The following is a 21,680-nucleotide window of genomic DNA, read 5'->3' as shown; positions in this document are numbered from 1 at the left end:
CACTAAAATATAGGAATTAATCCAATCAGATTTCTTGAAAGAACAAACGCAAAAGGGATATTCTCAAATCCCTTAAAAGCACTTTTTAAAAAATTGTTTCCTTTAGGTTCTTTTCTGCATTAAGTGCTACATGTAACAAAGGTTGTTTCTAGGTAAATCCGTATAAGGCTGCAGCTATACCCTTTTACAGCGTAATCCTGTCCACGATTACATACGAAGAAATCTGTTTTAAATGCACCCGCTTTTAAATAGATCCTACGATATTGTTAGAATCCAAAAGTGTAATGATCTTAGCATAGGTTTTCCGGTTTGTTTTTGATCAAAAATCAATGCAGTTTGTAGCAGACCAAAATCTACACCACACGTATACACCACAGAAGTAAAACTAAACCCTCCCGACATTCAGGTGGGCGTAACCACCAAACTACATCGCGCATGCGGGTCACGTCAGGTCGGTTTAACTTCCTTCTTAGTGCATGCTGGGAAATATGGTTCCCCACCAAATGGGCTTTCGGGGCGGAGACAGCCGTCTTGACTGCTTTCTCGGTGGCGCCCTTGGCCCTCCCTATTTAGAAGCTCGTGTTGCAATTCCAGGGGAGACAAAAATCCTCCGCCTCTTCTTCTGATTTGCTGCTTTAGGTAACCGAGAGCTCAGCCTGAAAAATAAATGGCGCCTTACGAGCAACGGGACTGAGTCAGACGGGACAGTCGGGGCGCCCCGCCCTGGGACAGGGTGGAGTCAGCCGCGGCGAAAGGAAATCAAAGAAAACAGACTCGAGCCGCAGAATCTTCTTCTATTTCCTGAAAAAAAGAATTGGCTGAAGTCACGTGAAAAGGGCCGGTTGGGAAGCCACGTGATCTGAGCGCCCCCACCCCACCCCACCCCCAGGTCGGGAGTCGTCGTCGCGATGGGGACCACGCTGGACGTCAAGATCAAGCGAGCTAACAAGGTGTATCATTGCGGGGTGAGCATCGTCTGCAGGGGCTGCTGCCCAAACCTGACGGTGTTGGCGTCTCTGGGATGTTAGGGTGGCTTTTATTGGGGCGGCCAAGAGCGCTGCAATCTGGTTGCGATCTTCCTCGGGATTAACTCGTCTCCTTTTCCGAAGACTTCGGCGCCTGAGAGCTTAAAAGTGGCTTTTCAGCTCTCGGTTTGTTTGGGTTTCTTTTCTTTTCTTTTCTTTTTTTTTTAATTTTTTTGGGGGAAGTAGCCTCCTTAGGATCGCAAGGTTTCTGGAGCCTCTGGGATCTGGGCCGTCAGCCTCTGGAGCAGCAGATGAGATGGCGCGGGTCGGTCGGATGGTTCTGGAATCTTCCTGGCAGAGGGAGAGGAATTCAAGATGCCCGCCCTGAGAAAAAAAGGACACGTGCACGAGGGGGGAAAAGAAGGAAAGCAGCCTTCCTGACATCTTGTGTGCAGGGTTTTTTCCCCCCTGGACATTCAGTTCCGTATGTACCTCAGCTGTACTCTAAAGGAGACTTTATACGACACCGCTTTGCTCCCTGAATATCTGTTTTGTAAGAATTAGGTTATTCACTTTAAAAAAAACAAAAAACTGTAATGTTCTGGTATAGTTACTAAGTTGAGGATATCCTTACATTTTACAGGCTCTCTTGTTTCCCCCTACAGAGTCAGTATTTGAATGTATCAAATGCAGCAATGGCTTTGGAAGACAGGAGAACAATTCCTGCTTTTGGGGGCGGTGGGGACAAGTACTTAGAGGAGTATTGAAAGCTTTGTTCCTGGTAATGTAGATGGTTCAAGATTTTAGAAGAGCAGAGTTGAAGTCCCTTGTGTAAATTAGCGTTTCTTAACCTTGGAAACTTGAAACTCTGTGGACTTCACACACACACACACACACCACCCCCCAGGATTCCCCAGTGAACAAGTCCACCCATCTTAAAGTTGCCAAGATTAAGAAACACTGGCATTGAGTCTTGGTAGAAAGTAGCTATGTTTTTCTCCGTGCCAAGATGGAGTCACAGTGTCAGACTCCTCTCACCCCTGCAAAATAAGAAAAAGACTTGGGTGGGGGTGTGAGTTTGCTAATTAACTGGGGGAAACTGAAAAACTTTGGATTTTTTTTTAAATGCCATAAAAAGAAGGGCTCTTTTATTCCTGCTCAAATATTTTCTATTGACTTATAGCAAAAAGACATTTTACCTAGTCCTAGTGCATGAAGCGCTATTTTCCCTGTATAAAGGGCAAAACAGGATGGTACAATTCTGCAGTGCAAGAGGAAGACGTTTTCCTGTCCTCAGCAGATCTTGGGCTTTCTACCATAGGAAGGAGGATTCAGTGCCTGCTTTGTTTGGGATGTTCCTGTTGCTGATCAGGAAAACTTGGTGAAACTCCTTTTGACAAGGCTGAAAGAAAATAACCGATTATTAACATGATGATTGTTTATTATATCTTGAACTTAATTTTTTCCCAGCTTAACCAAATGATAAAATTGATACTTGGATTTCTCAGAATCTTGAAGTTTGTAATTCAATTTATTAGAAAAAAATAAACATTTTAAATGAAAAGAAAAAATTAGTTTGAATAAATTATACTTTTATATTTAATAAATGCATTAAGCATGATAATTGTGTGAGCAAATCAAATGCATATTGCATTTGTGTTCTTAAAATGATGTAACAAAATTACTAAATGTAGTATAAAAATGAATACTGCATGTGGTTTTGAAAATATATTCCTCCCCCATAAAACCAATAAAGAAAATTCTTCCAAGGATACCTCTTTAGTGCCTCTACCTTTTTGAGTCCCAGACTTTGTGGGGTAGCAAAAGATCCTAAAATTTCAATTCAAACATTTCCTTGATAATTATTTGCAATACTATATTAATTTTTATATGAATTTATATTTTTATATATGAATGATATAGGAGCAGAACTTAAATTATTTACTTGGATTTTTTATAGTTCTTTTACATTGAAATGCTATGCATGGTTTGTTAATAAATGGATTATGGATTTGATCCAGTATATGAATATGAACTGCACACTTAATTCTCAGAACTATTTATTTCATTGCATTGTACATTCTAAAGTTGCTGAAAATGTTGAATTATTTGTGTTAAGCACAAATATAATCTCTTATTTTTTTATTTTCAGGCACACATTCCAGGATGTATTTTATAATCTATGTGATATTTTTCAAAAACTGTTTTTGTTCTTGGTCAATAGTAAGGCATTGCCTTCACACAAATGTACACACATGTTCATGTCTGTGATCAATACACTGTAAATGTCACAGACATTCTTTTAATATTTATTCATATGTACAATGAACAACCAAGTGGACATCTTTGTCTTCTTGTTCAAAGTTGAATGATTCACTAAGCATTCAGTTTATTCCCTTACATACTTTCTTTCCATCACACATCAATCAGTTTTACCTTGGTCAGGATTCATGCAAATCATTCTGTCATCAAGAATATTCGTGTTATTGTATACCTTTTCTGATCAAGAATTGTACAGTCAATTTTCTCAAATTCATATAGATCTCATCACCGCAGTACCCGTCAGCATAAAACCACATTGCATTTCTTAAATGATGTCCCCTTATACCTTTTCAATCAAAATATTGCCAAACGCCTTTACATGCCTGCTTAAACTAATTCTCCAGTAATTTTGCCATTCATGCCTTTTACCTTTTTTAAAATAGGGAAATAAGAATGACATTATTCCAAACATTAAGCTCAAATGCATTTTTTCACTTAAATGTTCAACGTTGCACAACCATTTCATAAGCAAACCACTCTATACTTGATCATTTTACAGTTATACCATCTCTGCCTGCAGTTTACCATTTTCACAATACTTCTTTTTCAACATGTATTTTTAGATACTTATAGCATTCATTTCAACTCTTTTGATTCATTATTGTTTCCATACAAATTTTTAAATATATTTTCATATTAATTATATTAATGCTACAGGTTTCTTGTTTAATTTTTGTTTTCGTTCTCTTCCAAAACAATTGTTATTGTTTCATTGTGAAAATTATTCTATACTTTATCTGCTTATTTAAATCATAACCATTCCTTTCTGTCTTTTATTCCATTGTTTGGATCTTCCTTTTTCTTATTATACATATTATAAACTGTCCTGTGCCATCTTCATGACGTATGAGCATTTATGAGCATTGATTTTGTCTCATTAACAGCCTTTGCTCTTCTTTACTCCATCAAACATCCTCCTTCATACTTTCCATTGTCGTATCTCTAAATTTTTGGTGGCATTTTGTAGCAACATTATTTTTCATTCTATTAAAAGTAACTTCCATATTCTCTTTTTTGGTCATTCATTCTGATTCTTCATTCTGTCTTCCAAAATATTTCCATATATGACTTATATTTTCACTTCTTACAGACGCCTGATTTTCACTGTGGCTTTTAACTTCTCTCTTTTTCTACTATATCATTTTTTAATAAAGATTCAGTTTTAATGCTCCCAGACAATGATCTCTCCTACATTTAGAACTTTTATAAACGTTGTGGCCTTCATTAAGTTTCTACATTTTTCATCATAAGGAATCAAAACAGCAATTGATTAATATAGGTAGTCTCAATTTACGACCACAATTGAGCTCAAAATTTCTGTTGTGAGATATTTGTTAAGTAAGTTTGCCTGATTTTATGGCCTTTCTTGCCATAGTTGTTAAGTGAATCAATGCAGTTGATAAATTAATAACCCATTAAGTGAATCTGGCTTCCCCATTGATTTTGCTTGTCAGAAGGTTAGAAAAGGGGAGCACGTGATAAATATGAACCAGTTGCCACATGATCATGGGGATGCAGCAAAGGTCATAACTGAAAAACGGTCATAAGTCACTTTTCAGTGCCACTGTAACTTTGAATGGTCAGTAAATGAATTGTAAGTCAAGGACTATCTCTACGCCACCTTTATTATTTGTATATAAATAAATAAAAACCATGAACATACCTAATATTCCTTCCTCCTCCCATTTCACCCTCAATAACCCTGTGAGGTAGGTTGCAGAAAGTGACTGGCCCAAAGTCACCCAACTCGCTTTCATGCCTGAGGCAGGACTGGAATTCATTATCGCCTGGGTTCTAACCTGGTACCTTAACTACAAGACCAAACTACTAATTTAAAGACTTCTAAGTAAATGCCAATAATACCATTCTTATTCATTCTGGGGATTCCACATGACCCAATCCATTTTATCAGCATACATTGAATTATAATAAGCAATTATCACCATCTTTTGAATTCCTATTTTAATACATACCCATAGCAACATAATCAGCACCAATTCATACTGTCTTATATAATTGTATTCCTTTCATTCATAATTAAATCTGTACTTTAAGTCACACGCATGACATCTAGACAAAGCCATCTTCATTTACATATATTCTTGTGCTGCATAAGAATGATGTGATTAAACTATTCCATTTTCAGCCAATATGCCTCAACATTGTTATTGTGGAGAAAAATAGAGTGTACATTATGTATACCACCTTGAGTTTCTGAATAAAAAGGTGAAATATTATCCTCATTAATGAAGTCCCAACATACATACATACGTTTTTTCATTTTATTTATTTGTGATCTTTACCTTTATGCTCTTACATTCCAAGTTGCAATCTTACATATATTATTGTTGTCAACAAATGGTCCATTAATATTAATCCGCCATGTCATGTAAGAGGTTTCTGCATAAAAGTATTCTGATACAATGTTGTTAATTGCAAAGTCGTGTCCGACCCATCGCAACCCCATGAACAATGTTCCTCCAGGCCTTCCTGTCCTCTACCATCTCCCGGAGCCCATTTAATCTCATGCTGATTGCTTTAGTGTCTCTCCATCCAGCCACCTCATTCTCATTAGGTGGCCAAAGTATTTGAGTTTCATCTTCAGGATCTGCCCTTCTAAAGAGCAGTCCAGGTTGATCTTCTCTAGAACTGACCAGTTTGATCGCCTTGCAGTCCAGGGGACTTGCAGGAGTCTTCTCCAGCACCATAGTTCAAAGCCTCAATTCTTTGGCACTCAGCCTTTTTTATGGTCCAACTTTCACAGCCATACATTGCAACTGGGAAAACCATAGCCTTGATTATACACACTTTTGTTGGCAGGGTGATGTCTCTGCTTTTTAGTATGCTAAAGTAGATTTGCCATAGTTTTCCTTCCCAGGAGCAAGTGTCTTTTAATTTCTTGGCTGTAGTCCCCATCTGCGTTGATCTTGGAGCCCAGGAAAATAAAATCTGTCACTACCTCCATTTCTTCACCATCTATTTGCCAGGAATTGAGAAGGCCAGATGCCATGATGTTAGTTTTCTTAATGTTGAGTTTCAAGCCAACTTTTGCACTCTTCTTCACCCGTGTCAAGAGGCTCTTTAGTTCCTCTTTACTTTCTGCCATTAGAGTGGTATCATCTGCATATCTGAGGTTGATATTTCTCCTGGCAATCTTAATTCCAATTTGTGATTCATCTAGCCCCGCCTTTCTCATGATGTGCTTTGCATATAAATTAAATAGGCAGGGTGACAGTATACAGCCTTGCCGGACTCCTTTCTCAATTTTGAACCATTAGTGGTTCCGTGTCCTGTTCTCACTGGTGCTTCTTGACCCGCATGTAGGTTTCTCAAGATTCAAATAATATGGTCTGGTACTCCCATCTCTTTAAGAACTTGCCACAATTGTATGTTGGCAATTTGATCTCTAGTTCCTCTGCCTTTTCGAAATCCTGCCTGTACTTCTGGTAGTTCTCGGTCCACATACTGCTGGAACCTAGCTTGTAGGATTTGGAACATAACTTTGCTAGCATGTGAAATGAGTGCAATGGTGCGGTAGTTTGAACATTCTTTGGCATTACCTTTCTTTGGAATTGGAATGTAAACTGACCTTTTCCAATCCTGTGGCCACTGTTGAGTTTTCCAAATTTGCTGGCAAATTGAGTGTAGCACTTTTACTGCATTGCCTTTTAAGATTTTGAATAGCTCAACTAGAATACTGTCACCTCCACTTGCTTTGTTATTGCTCAGTCTTCCTAAGGCCCATTTGACTTCACATTCCAGGATGTCTGGCTTGAGGTCAGTGACCACCCCATTGTGGTTATCAGGGATATTAAGCTCGTTCTTGTGTAGTTCTTTGTAATTTTGCCACTTCTTCTTAATCTCTTCTGCCTCTGTTAGGTCCCTGCCATTTTAGTCCTTTATCATGTCCATCTTTGCATGAAACTTTCCCTTCATATCTCCAATTTTTTTGAAGAGATCTCTGGTCCTCCCTATTCTATTGTTTTCTTCTATTTTTTTGCACTGTTCATTTAAGAAGGCATTCTTATCTCTTCTAGCTATTCTGTGGAATTCTGCATTCAATTCTATCTTTCTCTTTCGCTTCCCTTTCTTCCTCAGCTATTTGTAAAGCATCCTCAAACAGCCATTTTACTTTCTTACATTTCTTTTTCTTTGGGATGGTTTTAGTTGCTACCTCTTGTACAAAGTTGCAAATCTCTGTCCATAGTTCTTCAAGCACTCTGTCTATCAGATCTAATTCCTTAAAACTGTTTGACACCTCTACTGTATATTCATCAGGGATATGATTTAGTTCAGTGGCCCCCAACCTTTTTTGTGCCACGGCCCGGTACAGGCATCACAAAATGATCTGCGGCTCAGTACCGGCATCAGCACGCATGACAAGGCAAGGCGAGCCGAGCGACCAGCCAGCCAGCTGTCCCCCGCTTCTCCCCGCCACCTTCAACTCCTCCTTTGTACCTTTGTTGATGGGCTTCGGGACGGCCGGGATGGTCGTTCGGCTCGCCTTGCTAAGTGCTGAAAGAATCCTCGCGCCTTAGTTTCATTCAAAGCCGCCCCCCCTTCGATGAAACTAAGGCGCGAGGATTCCTTCAGGACCCAAACGCCGCTTTCCAACCGGAAAAGCTCACCCGGAAGCACTTTCTCATCCAAACAAGACGGCGGCGCCCAGCAAACCAGCGGCCCGGTAGAAAATGTTCCACGGACCGGTACCGGTCCAGGGCCCGGTGGTTGGGGACCCCTGATTTAGTTCATGCCTGAGTGGCCTAGTGCTTTTCCCTAATTTCTTCAATTTAAGCCTAAATTTTGCAACGAGAAGCTCATGATCTGAGCCACAGTCAGCTCCTGGTCTTGTTTTTATTGACTTTATAGAGCTTATTCATCTTTGGTTGCAGAGCACATAGTCAGTCTGATTTCTGTGTTGACCATCTGGTAATGTCCATGTGTAGAGTCATCTCTTGGGTTGTTGGAAAAGAGTGTTTGCTATAACCATCGTATTCTCTGTGCCCTGCTTCATTTTGTACTCCAAGGCCAAACTTGCCTGTTATTCTGGTTATCCTTTGGCTTCCTACTTTAGCATTCCAATCCCCCATGATGATAAGGACATCATTTTTTTGGTGTTAATTCTAGAAGGTGTTGTAGGGCTTCATATTATAACCCATCAACTTCATCCTCTTCAACACCACTGATTGGGGCACAGACTTGGACTAGTGTGATGTTGAATGGTTTGCCTTGGATTCGAACTGAGATCATTCTGTTATTTTGGGGATTGTATCCCAGTATTGCTTTTCCTTCTCTTTTATTGACTATGAAGGCTACTCCATTTCTTCTGGGAGATTCTTGCCCGCAATAATATACCTGATGGTCATCTGAATTAAATTCACCCGTTCCTGTCCATTTTAGTCCGCTGATTCCTAAGATGTCGATGTTCAGTCTTGTCATCTCTTGTTTGACCACATCCAGCTTGCCTTGATTCATGGGTCTTACATTCCAGGTTCCTATGGAGTATATAGATCTTTACAACATTGGACTTTCCTTTCCTTTCACCATCAGATACATCCACAGCTGAGTGTCCTTTCAGCTTTCTGGCGCTACTAGTATTTAGCCCTCTGCTCTTCCCCAGTAGCATATTGGACACCTTCCAATATCTTTTTGCCTTTTGGTACTGTCCATGTGGTTTCCATGGCAAAGATACTGGAGTGGGTTGCCATTTCCTTCTCCAGTGGAACATGTTTTGTCAGAGCTTTTTGCTATGACTTGTACATCTTAGGTGGCCCTGCACAGTATAGCTCATATTCATTGAGCTACGCAAGCCCCTTCGCCATGACAAAGCAGTGATCAATGAAGGGGTCTGATACAATAAAGGAAGAGCAAACTACATTATCAGATTTAGATAGAGTCATGCCACAGGCAACATTCTCTGCTAATTGTAAAAATACAATGTTGGTGAGTTTTAGCACATTTTGGCCACTATACTATGCAAATTAAGATATCTAAACTGAAGACTACCTTTGCAAGCCAACTTAATATTACCTACTTCCAACTAATCAGAAAGTTCATGCAATATATTGACATATTAAGTGTACTGGTACTTCCCTGGATAATTATTGTATTAATATACTTAAATTGTCATAATATATAACATGTAAGAAGTAGTGTCAAAACTGATCTATATGATGTTCTCAATTTTTCCCCAATTAGGAAGTTCTCACTGGAGTGGTGGTCATAACAAGTAAAGATTCAATCCAGCATCAGGGAATTTCATTAACAATGGAAGGATCTGTAAATCTGCAGCTCAGTGCTAAAAGCGTTGGTGTGTTTGAAGCATTCTGCAATTCTGTTAAGGTACAAACAATAAAAATCATGGATTATGGAGCACTTTTCTACCAGAGTTTTTTATATGAGAAAACTATAAATATAGGGAGGCTATACTTATTAGATCAGTCCAGTCTTGGTGACTGGTGACAAGTGTTCCAGAGGGAGTTGGAGAGTTCCTTTGGGTCTACTGCAAGGTCCATGAAGGCTTTTAGTTGCCATTTAGAACAAGAGGCCAGCTGTAGCCTTAGATCGGATTGCACCATGCAATCTCTTGTTTCCAATGGATCTCATCTCTCCCTGTGGTTTGCGGAGATGCCAAGGGAGATGAAATGGGAGAGGAGACATCTAGAGTACTTCTGGATGTCAAACTCAATCAAGCACAGATGAGAGTTACTATTAAGATCTATTTTGTGGTGGTAAGGGTAATGAAATCACAATACTTCTACTGTTATTGTGCCCATAGCCTTTTTCTGGATAACCTGTGCACACTCAAATTTGTCCCCAGTAAGACTCCAGCTTTGGTGCAACTCCAGTCCAGATGCCTGGAACACAGTCTTGTTATCTGGGAACAGTTTGAGTCTGTGGGGCCCCTCCTGGTTGATCATGGCTGCCTGGGATGATATGTGTGTAGGTCTTGCAGTGTTGAATTCATCCTTGAATGAGAAGTTGTTCCTTCATCTCTTACAGAAGTGTTGGTTCATTCCCCTCTTCCTCAAAAGACCATTATTGGATCCCACTATACTCCACAACTTCTGACCAGTGTCCAACCACCCTTTTTAGGAAAGATTGTAGAGAAGTTGGCCACACAGCAGTTTCCACCGATTATCTGGATCCCTTTCAGTCAGGATTCAGACTCACATAGATGTTATATTGGTTGTGTTTTTAGATGATTTCTGGCAGGAGTAAGATGGGGATAGTACATACATTATGGCGGCTTTCAGTACCATTGACCATGGTATTTTCCTGGATTGGCATTGGGGATTGGGAATGGATGACACAATATTGTGCTGGTTTATTTCCTTCCTATGGGGTCAATAGCAGTCAATGTTGATTTTTAGTAAGAGATCCCACCCTCAGCCCCTACTGTGTGGGGCGCCACAGAGCTTTGTGCTCTTTCCTCTGCTGTTTAACATTCACATGAAATTGCTGGGAGAAATCAGCTGTCACTATAGGGTGAGATATGATCAGCATGCTGATGATACTCAACTGTATCTTTCTGCTTCTGACAAGATGAGTGATGCTTTTGATGTCCTGACCTGTTGCCTGGAGGCTGTAGGAATTTGGCTGGGGAGCAACAGGCTTAAACTGAACCTTAGCAAGAAAGAATGAGTGGCTTGGAGTTTTAGAGCCTTCTGATTTAGGGACTTTACCAATTCTGCTACTGGATGAAAGCAGTTTGCACTGCTCCAAACTGACCTGGTCTGCAATCTGGGGGTTCTCCTGAACTTGACTCCTGCTCAAGGAGGAGATGCAGTCATGGCCAGGAGAACCATTATGCAACTTTCTGACAATTGTGCCTGGTGCTGGATTGTGAAGAGCTACTCACAATTATACCCTGGTAATCTCCCAGTGGACTATGTAACACACTATATAGGGCTGCCTTTGAACAATATCTGGAAGCTGCAACTTGTGCAAAATATAGTAGCATGGTCAGTTATGAATGTTCATAGGACACGGTTAAACCTCTGCTCCTTGAGTTACATTGTTGCTGGTTTGCTTCTGGATACAATTCAAGGTGCTAGTTTTGACCCTGAAAGCCCTCCATGATATGGGGTGAGGTTATCTAAGGAATCACATCCAGTGGTGGGCTGCTACCGGTTCGGACCAGTTCTAGCGAACCAGTAGTTATGACCATCAGCTCGCCCAGCTCTATCCTGTCCTATATTTCCTTCTTTCTGGCTCAGCTAATTCGCACAGCACAGCTGATTTCCACACCTCAGCTGTTCTGCTTACCAGGGCTGCCCTAGAAGGTAAGCAGTTGAACTCCAAATTGCTGTATTTTGAACGCTGCGCGTTAGGCGAAGCAGGCGCTCACAGAACCAGTTGTTAAACCGTTTGCAGCCCATCACTGATCACATCTCCCTGATTACTTCTACCCATCCCATCTCATCAGGTTCAGCGGAAGAGGCATGTTGCATGTCATTACTGCTAAGGCATTACATCTGATGGGACCCAGGAGATGAGTCTTTTCTGCTTTGGCAGCCACCCTCTAGTCTAGTAAAAGCCTTGAACATCATTCTCCCTGAGGTGAGGTTAGCCCCAACCTTTTGGAAAGCCTTTGAAACATTTTGTTGTTGTTGCTGTTGTTGTTTTGGTTTGGGTTTTTTTAATCAGTTCTGGGCATCCCCTGGCCGCACCATATATGACACCTTAATTAACCCTTTCATAATTGTGTTTTTACTTGTGTTAATTATGTAACTGGTTTTAAATATATTTGTTTTTAATAGTTGGTTTTATTGTAGGCATCATGTTGCTTCATGTTATCTTAGGAGTTCTCAATGAATTAGGTAGAAAGTGCATAGGGGAAGATAATGAGTTAAATGGTGTCTATACCAACAAACTTATCCTTGTTTCCCTGCTTTCTATTACTTGGGGTTCTGTACTATACTTTCATCACAAAAGATAATGTTCAATTCCTAAAACTAGTATTATTTGTTCCATTAGTAACTGTGTAAAGTAGCTGTTTAATGTCTTTTTATTTTATTTTCATGTGTCTTAAACATTTATTAGACTGATAAGATTTAAGTGTTTAGTAGTTAAAGAAGTAACTATTCAGAAGAGGGGGGAGCCTTTTTCATTTTATTTGATAGTCTTGGTCTGACTAGTCATAAATCTTGAAGTGGATGGGTGGACAGTAGCTAAATTTTAATTGGATCTTGACAGTTTTGAGCAATGAGCATGTCTTAATTTTTCAGTTAGATTATGCAGATTATTTCAGATGTAACAGGGCTTTTACTATTTTTACTATTTTTGAAAGCAGTTCTAATATACAAATGAAAAAGATTATATGAATGCATGTGTGTGTTTTTTAAATGTATATGCTGCCTGACTGAACAGTGTGTGTATGTATGTATGTATATGTGTGTACACACACATAACACATATATACATACACCCGCACGCTATTTGGAAAGCTTCATCGATCCTGGAGGCTCTCTGCTATCTATTCTTATCTCTTCTGTGTGAAAGGGAGGCACTGATAACCAGAGCAGGTGGAAACAGAAAACTTCTGTCTAGTCAATAGAATATATAAGAATATAGAATGTCTGTGCTGAGTTTAATGTAATGTGTAGACAGTATCTAGAATTGTTTGCAATTGAGTGTACACTATACTTCTGTAACCTTAAAGAGTTGAACCTGAATGGACAGGAGTGCTGCTCTATTTCTTAAAATACATTTTAAAATGTGCATTTTCAGAAATTCATAAGCCTTTTGTTTGCAACAAAAAATAAAGGACAATTAACAATAAAGTCTTTCTAATTTTTTGTTTGATTTTGCAGCCTATCCAACTGATTAATAGTACAGTAGAAATGGTAAAATCTGGAAAACTGCCTAGCGGTAAAACAGAAATTCCTTTTGAGTTCCCACTGCAAGTAAAAGGAAGCAAAATTCTTTATGAAACTTACCATGGAGTTTTTGTCAATATCCAGGTGAGAACAGATGATAGTCTATGAAAACTTTTCTCCTTATGGTGATTGTACACAATTGCTTTAATTTGTTAAAGATCGAGCCAAGGAAATTCATGCCATTAAAAGAGTAAAAGAGTTGTCTGGTGGCATGAATTTCTTCTTTGGTCTATTTGTTTCAAGTTTAAAGAATCTCAAAAGAACTATGAAAAACTACATCTTCGAATATTTTCTTCATATTTCCATTATTTAAAATGAAGCAAACTACAGATCCTAGCAAATCAGAAAAATACAAAGAGGAGGTTCTTCATAAAAATGTACAAACTTCTTACACAGTCTGGATTTTTTTTAATGAGATTCAGCTTACCTAACATAAGCTCAGATTTCTCAAGTTTCTCCCTGTAAGCTACAGTATAACATAACAGAAGTTCTCTGGCGTACAGTTTTACTTCAGAATTGATATGGCTCATTGTCTAATCTAATCTATTTTTATTGGTTAAATATATGGGAGTTTTAACTAACAAAACTCACTGGGATTTATGATGGAGGCTTTCTAATGATTGTACTGCAGAAATTTGTGTTATTTGCTTCCCTTCCTTTTTGCAGATTATTCAAATCTATCAAAGATATTAATATACCTAGTTTTATGAAAAACACTAGGCTTACTCTTCTTCCTTGTAATGCTTTTTATTTCTAATCTTGAATAACATGGCTTTATTATTACTATGGTTTTAGGGAAATGATCATTGGATTAGCCCAGTAGCAAAATATGATTGAAATCCTGTATTTGCTTTGTGTTTTTAATTCTGTTTTGGCTGGGTTTGATTTTCAGCGATGTGTCCAGAGAATTTTTGAACTGGAAGATTTTTAGAATATATCTTACTTTAAACTACAAACATTTTGAATTAATGCATTTCTAGGTAGGATTTCCATAGTAGATACAAATTATAGTACATATAAATAAAATGCAAATTTACAAAATAATTAGTAATATTTTTTTATGTCATGAGCAGGATAACAACCTTTCTGTTTTGCATATTTGTATAGTATACTCTTCGATGTGATATGCGACGCTCTCTCCTGGCCAAGGATTTGACAAAATCTTGTGAATTTATAGTCCATTCACCAGTAAGTTTGCTTTTAGGAATTAATTACTAGAGACTTGTGAATATATTCATTTAGTTGTAGTTGGACTGTATAGAAAAGTCCCAGAGGAGCATATACACTTAATGCAGTTAAGCAGATCTGTAGCTTATACATGCAAATGCTTGAGTTCCTTGGTTCAGGTACAGATGCAACCTAGTCCATGTTTCCCTGCATTTTTCCAAATTTATGTGATGTTAAATTTTCTAAGAATATTCAGGTTAATGTTTTGTGCCAAAGATAAATTAAACGTATGGGTAATTTTGACAATTTTGATAAAAGGATACTGCATGCTTTCTGGGCTATTAAATGACATTACTTTAAAGATGAGAGCATGTCTACTCTCCCAGATTTTAAGGGGTGGACACAAATAATAGGAAAGCAATTAATGAAACTTGGACAACAGAGGTATTTCATTCGTTTATAGAGCATACTCGTAACTGCTGCTACATTCTGCACAAGGTACAGCTTTTGAGTTGTCTTTAAATGCATTCTCATATAGAGTAGATTGCAATAGCTCTTATACAAGGTAACTAAAGCGTGAATAACTGAGAAAGGACTCTGAATCTAAGAAGGTATATAGAATACCAGATGAAGCTGTTAAAGGCTTCCAGGCCACAGCTGTATCCTGCACACCAGCTCTGTTGGGGGGAGTGCACACACATTCAGAATTAAAGGTGAAAATCCACAGCACTAGAAGAACCAGGATACAGCCACGTGGTCTTGTCAATGGTAAATCAATCTGTTTATCCAGAGCCCAGGCACTGAGACAACTTTAATAGCAATGGCAGAGTTGAAGTACACAACTGGGTATTATCTGCATGCTGATAATACCTGTTTTGATAGATTACTTTATCTAGGTGCTTCACGTAGATGGTAAATAGAAAGGGTGAAAGCATTAAAACCTATGGCACTCCACAAGGGATGCCTCAGGCTCAAGCACTACCACCCCCTTCGACACCACTGGACACCAGCTGCTGTGCTGCCCCCACTCACCCACACATCAGGGTTGGTGTAGAGAGCTTTTCTCAGTCTGTTCTTCCAACAGTTCTATTTCAGTTAACCCCCAGCTACAAGCTTAGCACAGTCATTGGCTCGCAACCAATTAGGTAACCAAAAGCAAAACAAACTTACAGCCAAACCTAAAACAGTCTTGGAAATCAAGGTTTTGCCTGGGTAGGTTCCAAAAATAAACAGTCACAATCCCCTCCGAGGTCCGGGGCTTCCACTAAGGTTTGTCAACAAGTCGGTGGTCCAGTTTCAGAGCTTGCAAGAAGTTACAGGAATTGTCCAAGCCAGGAATTCAGGGGGTCGTTTTCAGCGAAGCCAGCCACGAACAAGCTCCTGACTAACCTTCTAGGCAATGGACAATTAGTCCACCCGACAGATAACTGGCTGCTCCAAACACAAACATAAACACTCTCTGCAACTGAACTAAATCTACGAGCTGCAGAGTTCTGGAAATACAAACAACCATCTGGCCACGACCTACACACATTGCTGGCAACGCCTCCCTTTGCCTGCTGTGCTAAATAGCCTCTCCTGATGCAGCCCATTAAGAGGGGCAGGGCCTTTTCTCCATCAATGTGGCAGATCTCTGCCTTTCTGCCCTGCGTACTGTAGCATCTATCAAGGCTGGTAGCTCCTCCCCCTCTTCCTCATTGGCCTGCGAGCTATCCCCAGCTGAGTTATGTTCTGCCAACAGTTCAGGGTCAGCACTACGGGAGGTGCCAGGAATATTCTCATACTCCCTCAAGGCCTCTGAGAAAGACATGAAGGAGCCATCACCCACAGGAGACATCATAGCTGCAGAGGAAAGGAGAGAACCACTGTACAATAATGCCTTCCATTCCATTTTTTTTTTTTTTTGGAAAATTTTATTTGGGTTTTCACACAAAAAACAATACAAATAAAATCCTCACAATGAAGATCTCTTCGGGATCTCATCAACTTCATTCAATCATGACATTCTTAGTCTTCCCATCCACTCTTTTTCATACAGTTGTTTCACAATTTGATGCTCATTCATTGTCTATATGATTAAGCTACATCAGTGTACTCCTTTTATATCAAATATATTTGATATCCAAGGTCATCCATGATCATTCAGCTTTCATTCATTTTTAACGATCTCTTCTTCAGCATACTTTTTTTTTAAAAAAGTATCCCATTCTAACTTCAGTCAACTTACTTTTAGAGCAGAAATACAAGGTATACATACCTATTTGCACTTTGTCCAATAAACATTTATTCCTTGCAGCAGGCAACATAGTTACTACTTTCAGTATTTGCATGACTTAAAATTATATATAAATGTTCATGTAAACATATATTTGAAGAAGAAGGTAGAGAAGTTCTACATAGGTCCAGCGGGTAGTCAATGTGCTTTGAAGGGAAGTAATGAACTAAGAGCAGAGAGATCCAGATTCTAAGCCATTCACAGCCATAGAAATTTACAGAGTAATGTTGAGCTGGTCACTCTCAGACTAACGTAAATTACAAGGTGGTTGTGAAAGAAAGGGAAAAATCCATATTGTATTATACTTAGGAATAAGCATTTACCAAAATAAAACATTAAATGAATTTTATGCAGATCCAGGAAAGAGCCAAGATTGTATAGTGATTAAGGTCCTGGATTAGAAGCAGTTGTCCACACTCAGCCAGAAAATGATGTAATAACTTTGGGCAAAACATACTACAAACTTACTCCATCACCAGGATTTTTGTTCTGATGAAAGGAGGAATATGTCATTTGGAGCTCCTGAATGAAAAGCAGAACATAAGGTTGATAAATAAACCAAGGATAGGAATTTGAGTTTAATAATGAGCTCACAGTATAATATACTGTATGTGTGTACACTCAATGCCATAAAATACTATGCTGGCCTTGGCTATGAGTTTGCTTTTCATTATCATTAGATGGAGTAGAAAAAATTTAAATGTCACCTTTTAGCTTGATTAGAACATGCTTCAAATAGTATATCCATGTGAAGCTTGATTAACCTTAACTGCTCTTACCAAGGTAATTTCTTGCCAGAACTATTCTAGTAGTGATTTGTTGTAGCTCTTCCAACACTTAAAGTACACGACTTCAAATATGCACTTTCTCAAACTACTAAATGACTACTAGATTTAATTCTGAACTTTCTTTTCATTCTTTTATAGCCTCAGAAAGGGAAGCCAACTCCAAGCCCTGTAGACTTTACTATTACTCCTGAAACACTACAGAATGTGAAAGAGGTAAGTTTGATATAGTGTTTAAAGGCAACAAACTAGACACTATGAGTTCTAATTCTACCTTAATCACTAAGGCAGCTGGGTGGTATTAGTCCAGTGACTTTTTCTCAGCCCTAGGAAGGAGCTAGTGACAAACAATTTCCAAAAACCTTCCCAAGAAAACTGCTGGGACTTGTCTAAACAATTGCAAAGAATCCATCCATCCATACTAGCAGAAAAAGAGAAAAAAAAGGTTTAAAAAAGCCTCCAGTACAGTGGAAAAGGGCCAAACTGGACATTGAAACCATATGAAATAATTTTGTGTTCATGTGCTTATTTGCATGCTCCAATTTTCTTCTATTTTTGATTTCGTGGCAAAGCGTAACCTACCATTGTATCTGAACTGGGAAAACCAGGATTGTATAGAAATAGCTGGAAGAAGGGATAGGAACATATGGAGTGAGTGAGGAAAGAAAATATTTTATTAAAGGGTGTAACTGAAGAAACTCCTTCTCTTTAGTTTTCCAAATGTTTGTGTCTGTGTGTGAGGTGGGGAGGAGAAAGTGAGGGAGAGAGATAAGAGAGAAATAGGGGGGAATCAGTTATGCAAATTAGGTTTGAGAGAGCCTGCACTTTATAAAAGCCATCACTGCTTGGGAGAAAATCTCAAAGGAGCTGCTTTTCAAAGAATTCCTGGCAACTTGAAATGGATCTTGCCTTTGGGAACCAGCCCTTTACTCATATCCTTTATATGTCGTTGAGACTTCTGGAGGAGATATTGGGAGGTTTCTTCTTCATTTGTAGTGAGGAATGTGACCCTTTCTTTATATAAGGTTTATATAGGTGACTATTCTCAAGTATTTTGCATCTTATGATAATTAGTTTAGATTTCACTGATTTCAGTAGGTAAACTGAATATGATATATAACATATGTATACGATTGATATATATATATATATATATATCACTCCACAAGGCACTCCAATATATATATATATTAAAGTTAAATTAACTGTCTACAGATTTAATGTCTGAGGAGTTAACTGCATGTTACATTAATTGCATGTTACATATTTAGAAAAGCACTTGTTGCTTACATATATTTCACTTCTCTTTTGAAGAAAAGATATTGAATGGGATGAGAGGTGATGAAAGAGTAAATGTAATTTCTTCTCTCTTCTGCTATGAACTCATTAGAGACAAAGAGCCATGCTATAAAATGAAAATATGTGCAAAGTACAAGAAAATGTGTACAATTACCATATATAAATTATATCCATCTTTCTCTTTCTCCCTCCCTCCCTCTCCCTCCCCCACCCTGCTTTTAGAGAGCATTGCTTCCAAAATTTCTCATAAGAGGGCATCTCAATTCAACAAACTGCATCATAACACAACCTCTAACAGGGGAGCTGATAGTGGTGAACTCAGATGCTGCTGTTAAAAGCATTGAACTCCAGCTAGTACGAGTGGAAACCTGTGGTATGTCTTTATGTCTGCCAGTGCATAAATTGATGTTGGAGAACAGAACTGGAAGTGTGTTCTTGAATTGTGACTGTCAAATGCTTCTGTCATTCTGGATAGTTGGACAGATTAGAGGACAGTTGGGTCCTCATTCACATCCAAATATTTTCAATTGCGATAATGCTATATGTTAGTAACAAACATTGGAGGAATTTATTTGGCAGTTACCAATCTCATATAAAAATAATTAAAACTTTAATGTATTTTTTATTAATTCCAAAGTGAAGCCATCTCCTGAAATTTGAAATGAATTTTCCAGATCTATGTAATACTAAATTAACTTTATTAATTTTAATACAGTTCATATTTGAAATTCCTCCTACAGCTCTGGAGTGATCTGGAACAGCTCCTCAGACATCCAACCTATATGAATGACTCAGAGACATCTTGATGATGAACGTTTAATTATTAAACCTGCCTGCATTAGAATGTATTATTTAGTAAGTTGGGGGCTCTGAATGCCATTTGTATCTTGTTTTTGCAAAGGCTGTGCTGAAGGTTATGCTAGAGATGCCACTGAGATTCAGAACATTCAGATTGCTGATGGTGACGTCTGCAGAAATCTTCCTATTCCAATCTATATGGTTTTTCCAAGATTGTTTACATGTCCCACACTAGAAACTACAAACTTCAAAGTTGGTAAGAACTGCATTTTAAACTGTTAAGCCATGCAAACAGGACTTTTGTCTAATGCTTTATTTCCATTGTGGTAACCCTGCACCTAGAACAAAAACATATTGGTAGGATATCAGTTGTACATACTTGTACCATTTTTTTCCTTTCCTTAACTTTTCTCTTGAGATAAAAACTAGCTGTGATTTTGTTAACTTTTTTTTTTATAGAAGCGCTAGTGTAACCATTTAGTTGTATTATATCACCTTTCTTCACAGCCTCTCTTTGGAAGAATGGTGATCATAATTACAGTATAAAAGCATTTCAAAAGTTGTTCCTCCACAAATTCTTTATAAAGGCCTGCATTTGTTTGATACATTTTGTATACCATTGAATTCAGTTCATCTCCTAACAGTTAACTATATCATATCCATAATATAAAACATGTACAGCAAGTAAAACAATAAACATCTATGGTTAAAACAATATAAAATGAACTATAATTAAATTACAGGATATTAGTACATAACAAAAAGGTTGTATGAACAACAATGCACAAATATAAATGGCTTCTCCTCAGTCAGAAATATTCTACCGAAGAGTTCAGTTTTGAAGCAACTTCCAAAATGAAATCAAAATGAACTTTGATCTCTGTAGGAAAACTTCAAAAGCTGATTCTGCTATAGAAAAGCAGTGCTTTCAAACTCCAATAGTTAGGCTGTTATAATTATTAACGTGAAGTTTTACAGTAGAATGTTTTACCCCCTTTTCTCAACTTGAGTTTAGTTTAAGCAAAAGGAAAGCTTGGATTGCTAGGTATATTTTAAAATTATATTTTTGAACAGTACTGATTATTTTAAATGTATACTGCTTTGTTTTGCTATACTAGTAACTTTATTTATATGTAGGATAGGTACCCAGATAGTAGACTTAATAATCTCTGCTAATTTCAGAATATTTTTTTCTTTTTTCCACAGAATTTGAAGTTAACATCGTCGTCCTCTTGCATGATGATCACTTAATCACAGAGAACTTTCCACTGAAACTTTGCAGAATGTGATTAGGTTTGCTTTACAATTATTGCTCAGACTAGATGCCTCCCATTGGTTGGGCATCAAACTAATTGGCATTGCAGGCACTAAGTAATACAGCCCTATAAATAATTGGCAAGAATTTTAAGTTACAACAACGTTCTGACCCAATAAGTCAGTGTCCAATAAGCACTCATTCACATTTGTCTGTAATGCTGTTGCAATTTAAGTGTTAATCTAAGTTGAAATGGGGCCTACATCTGTCTATTCTTATTCATTTATAAGAGTTCTGTAAGACATTTAGAGGAAGAGTTGCTTATAGCAACATGTTGTTTTGAACAATATTTGGTATATATTTCTTAGCCTACCATACTAAGCAAATTCTACCTTAAATTTGGAAACATTTGTATGTCCCATGAATCATGAGAGATGGGATGTCCCTACAGTCATGAGATTGGAAATGCATTTATCAAGATATTTGACTGACATGCTAAAACTATTCAAGTTGAATTTAGACTTTCCTGTTACCTCTGCTACATCTACATTTTTGTATTAATTTCTTTTGGGGAATATCTTGCCCTTAATTGGTAAAAATTAAGTCTGGTCTGACCTTAACCAATTGGAGAATTAGTCATAAGGAGTCGAGATGATTCAATGCTGGCATCTTGTTACCAGATTGATGTTACGACAGGAAAATAATTTGGGGCGCCTTAGAGGAAAAAGAGTGGCAGAGGACATAGAGATAGAGAAGGTAAAATTATTGTACTTTGCCTACCATTGGAAGATGTTGGACAATGTATTGAATACATTTCACTTTTGATGTAGCATCAGCTTGGTAATACAATAGAAAGTAACCTTTACCTAACACCTGATATATCTGATTGTTGATGTGAATAAATCATTCATATATTCTTAATGTTGTTCGTCC

General features: G+C 38.1%; 1 protein-coding gene across 3 annotated transcripts; it reads left to right on the top strand.

The window, feature by feature from the left end:
- Positions 1-888: 888 nt before the first annotated feature.
- On the top strand, positions 889-21,668 carry VPS26C (VPS26 endosomal protein sorting factor C). 3 transcript variants are annotated; one of them, XM_087966762.1, is made up of 9 exons: positions 889-965; positions 9,486-9,629; positions 11,716-11,849; positions 13,103-13,252; positions 14,276-14,356; positions 17,537-17,611; positions 18,917-19,067; positions 19,596-19,748; positions 20,699-21,668. In XM_087966762.1, the coding sequence occupies exons 4-9, from the start codon at positions 13,133-13,135 to the stop codon at positions 20,779-20,781; spliced, it is 663 nt and encodes a 220-aa protein (XP_087822888.1). In that variant the 5' UTR covers positions 889-965; positions 9,486-9,629; positions 11,716-11,849; positions 13,103-13,132; the 3' UTR covers positions 20,782-21,668. The 3 variants fall into 3 exon arrangements, with proteins under 3 accessions (XP_087822888.1, XP_026520017.1, XP_087822887.1); XM_026664232.2 differs by lacking the exon at positions 11,716-11,849; XM_087966761.1 differs by lacking the exon at positions 11,716-11,849 and having other exon boundaries at positions 889-1,449.
- The last annotated feature ends 12 nt before the right edge of the window (positions 21,669-21,680 follow it).

This window comes from Notechis scutatus, chromosome 5, assembly GCF_049901735.1.
Source record: "Notechis scutatus isolate UNSWTSFEM ecotype Mainland chromosome 5, rNotScu1.2, whole genome shotgun sequence".
Taxonomy (NCBI): Eukaryota; Metazoa; Chordata; class Lepidosauria; order Squamata; family Elapidae; genus Notechis; species Notechis scutatus.
Note: the sequence above shows the minus strand (reverse complement) of the source record. Positions and strands in the feature narration are given on the sequence as shown.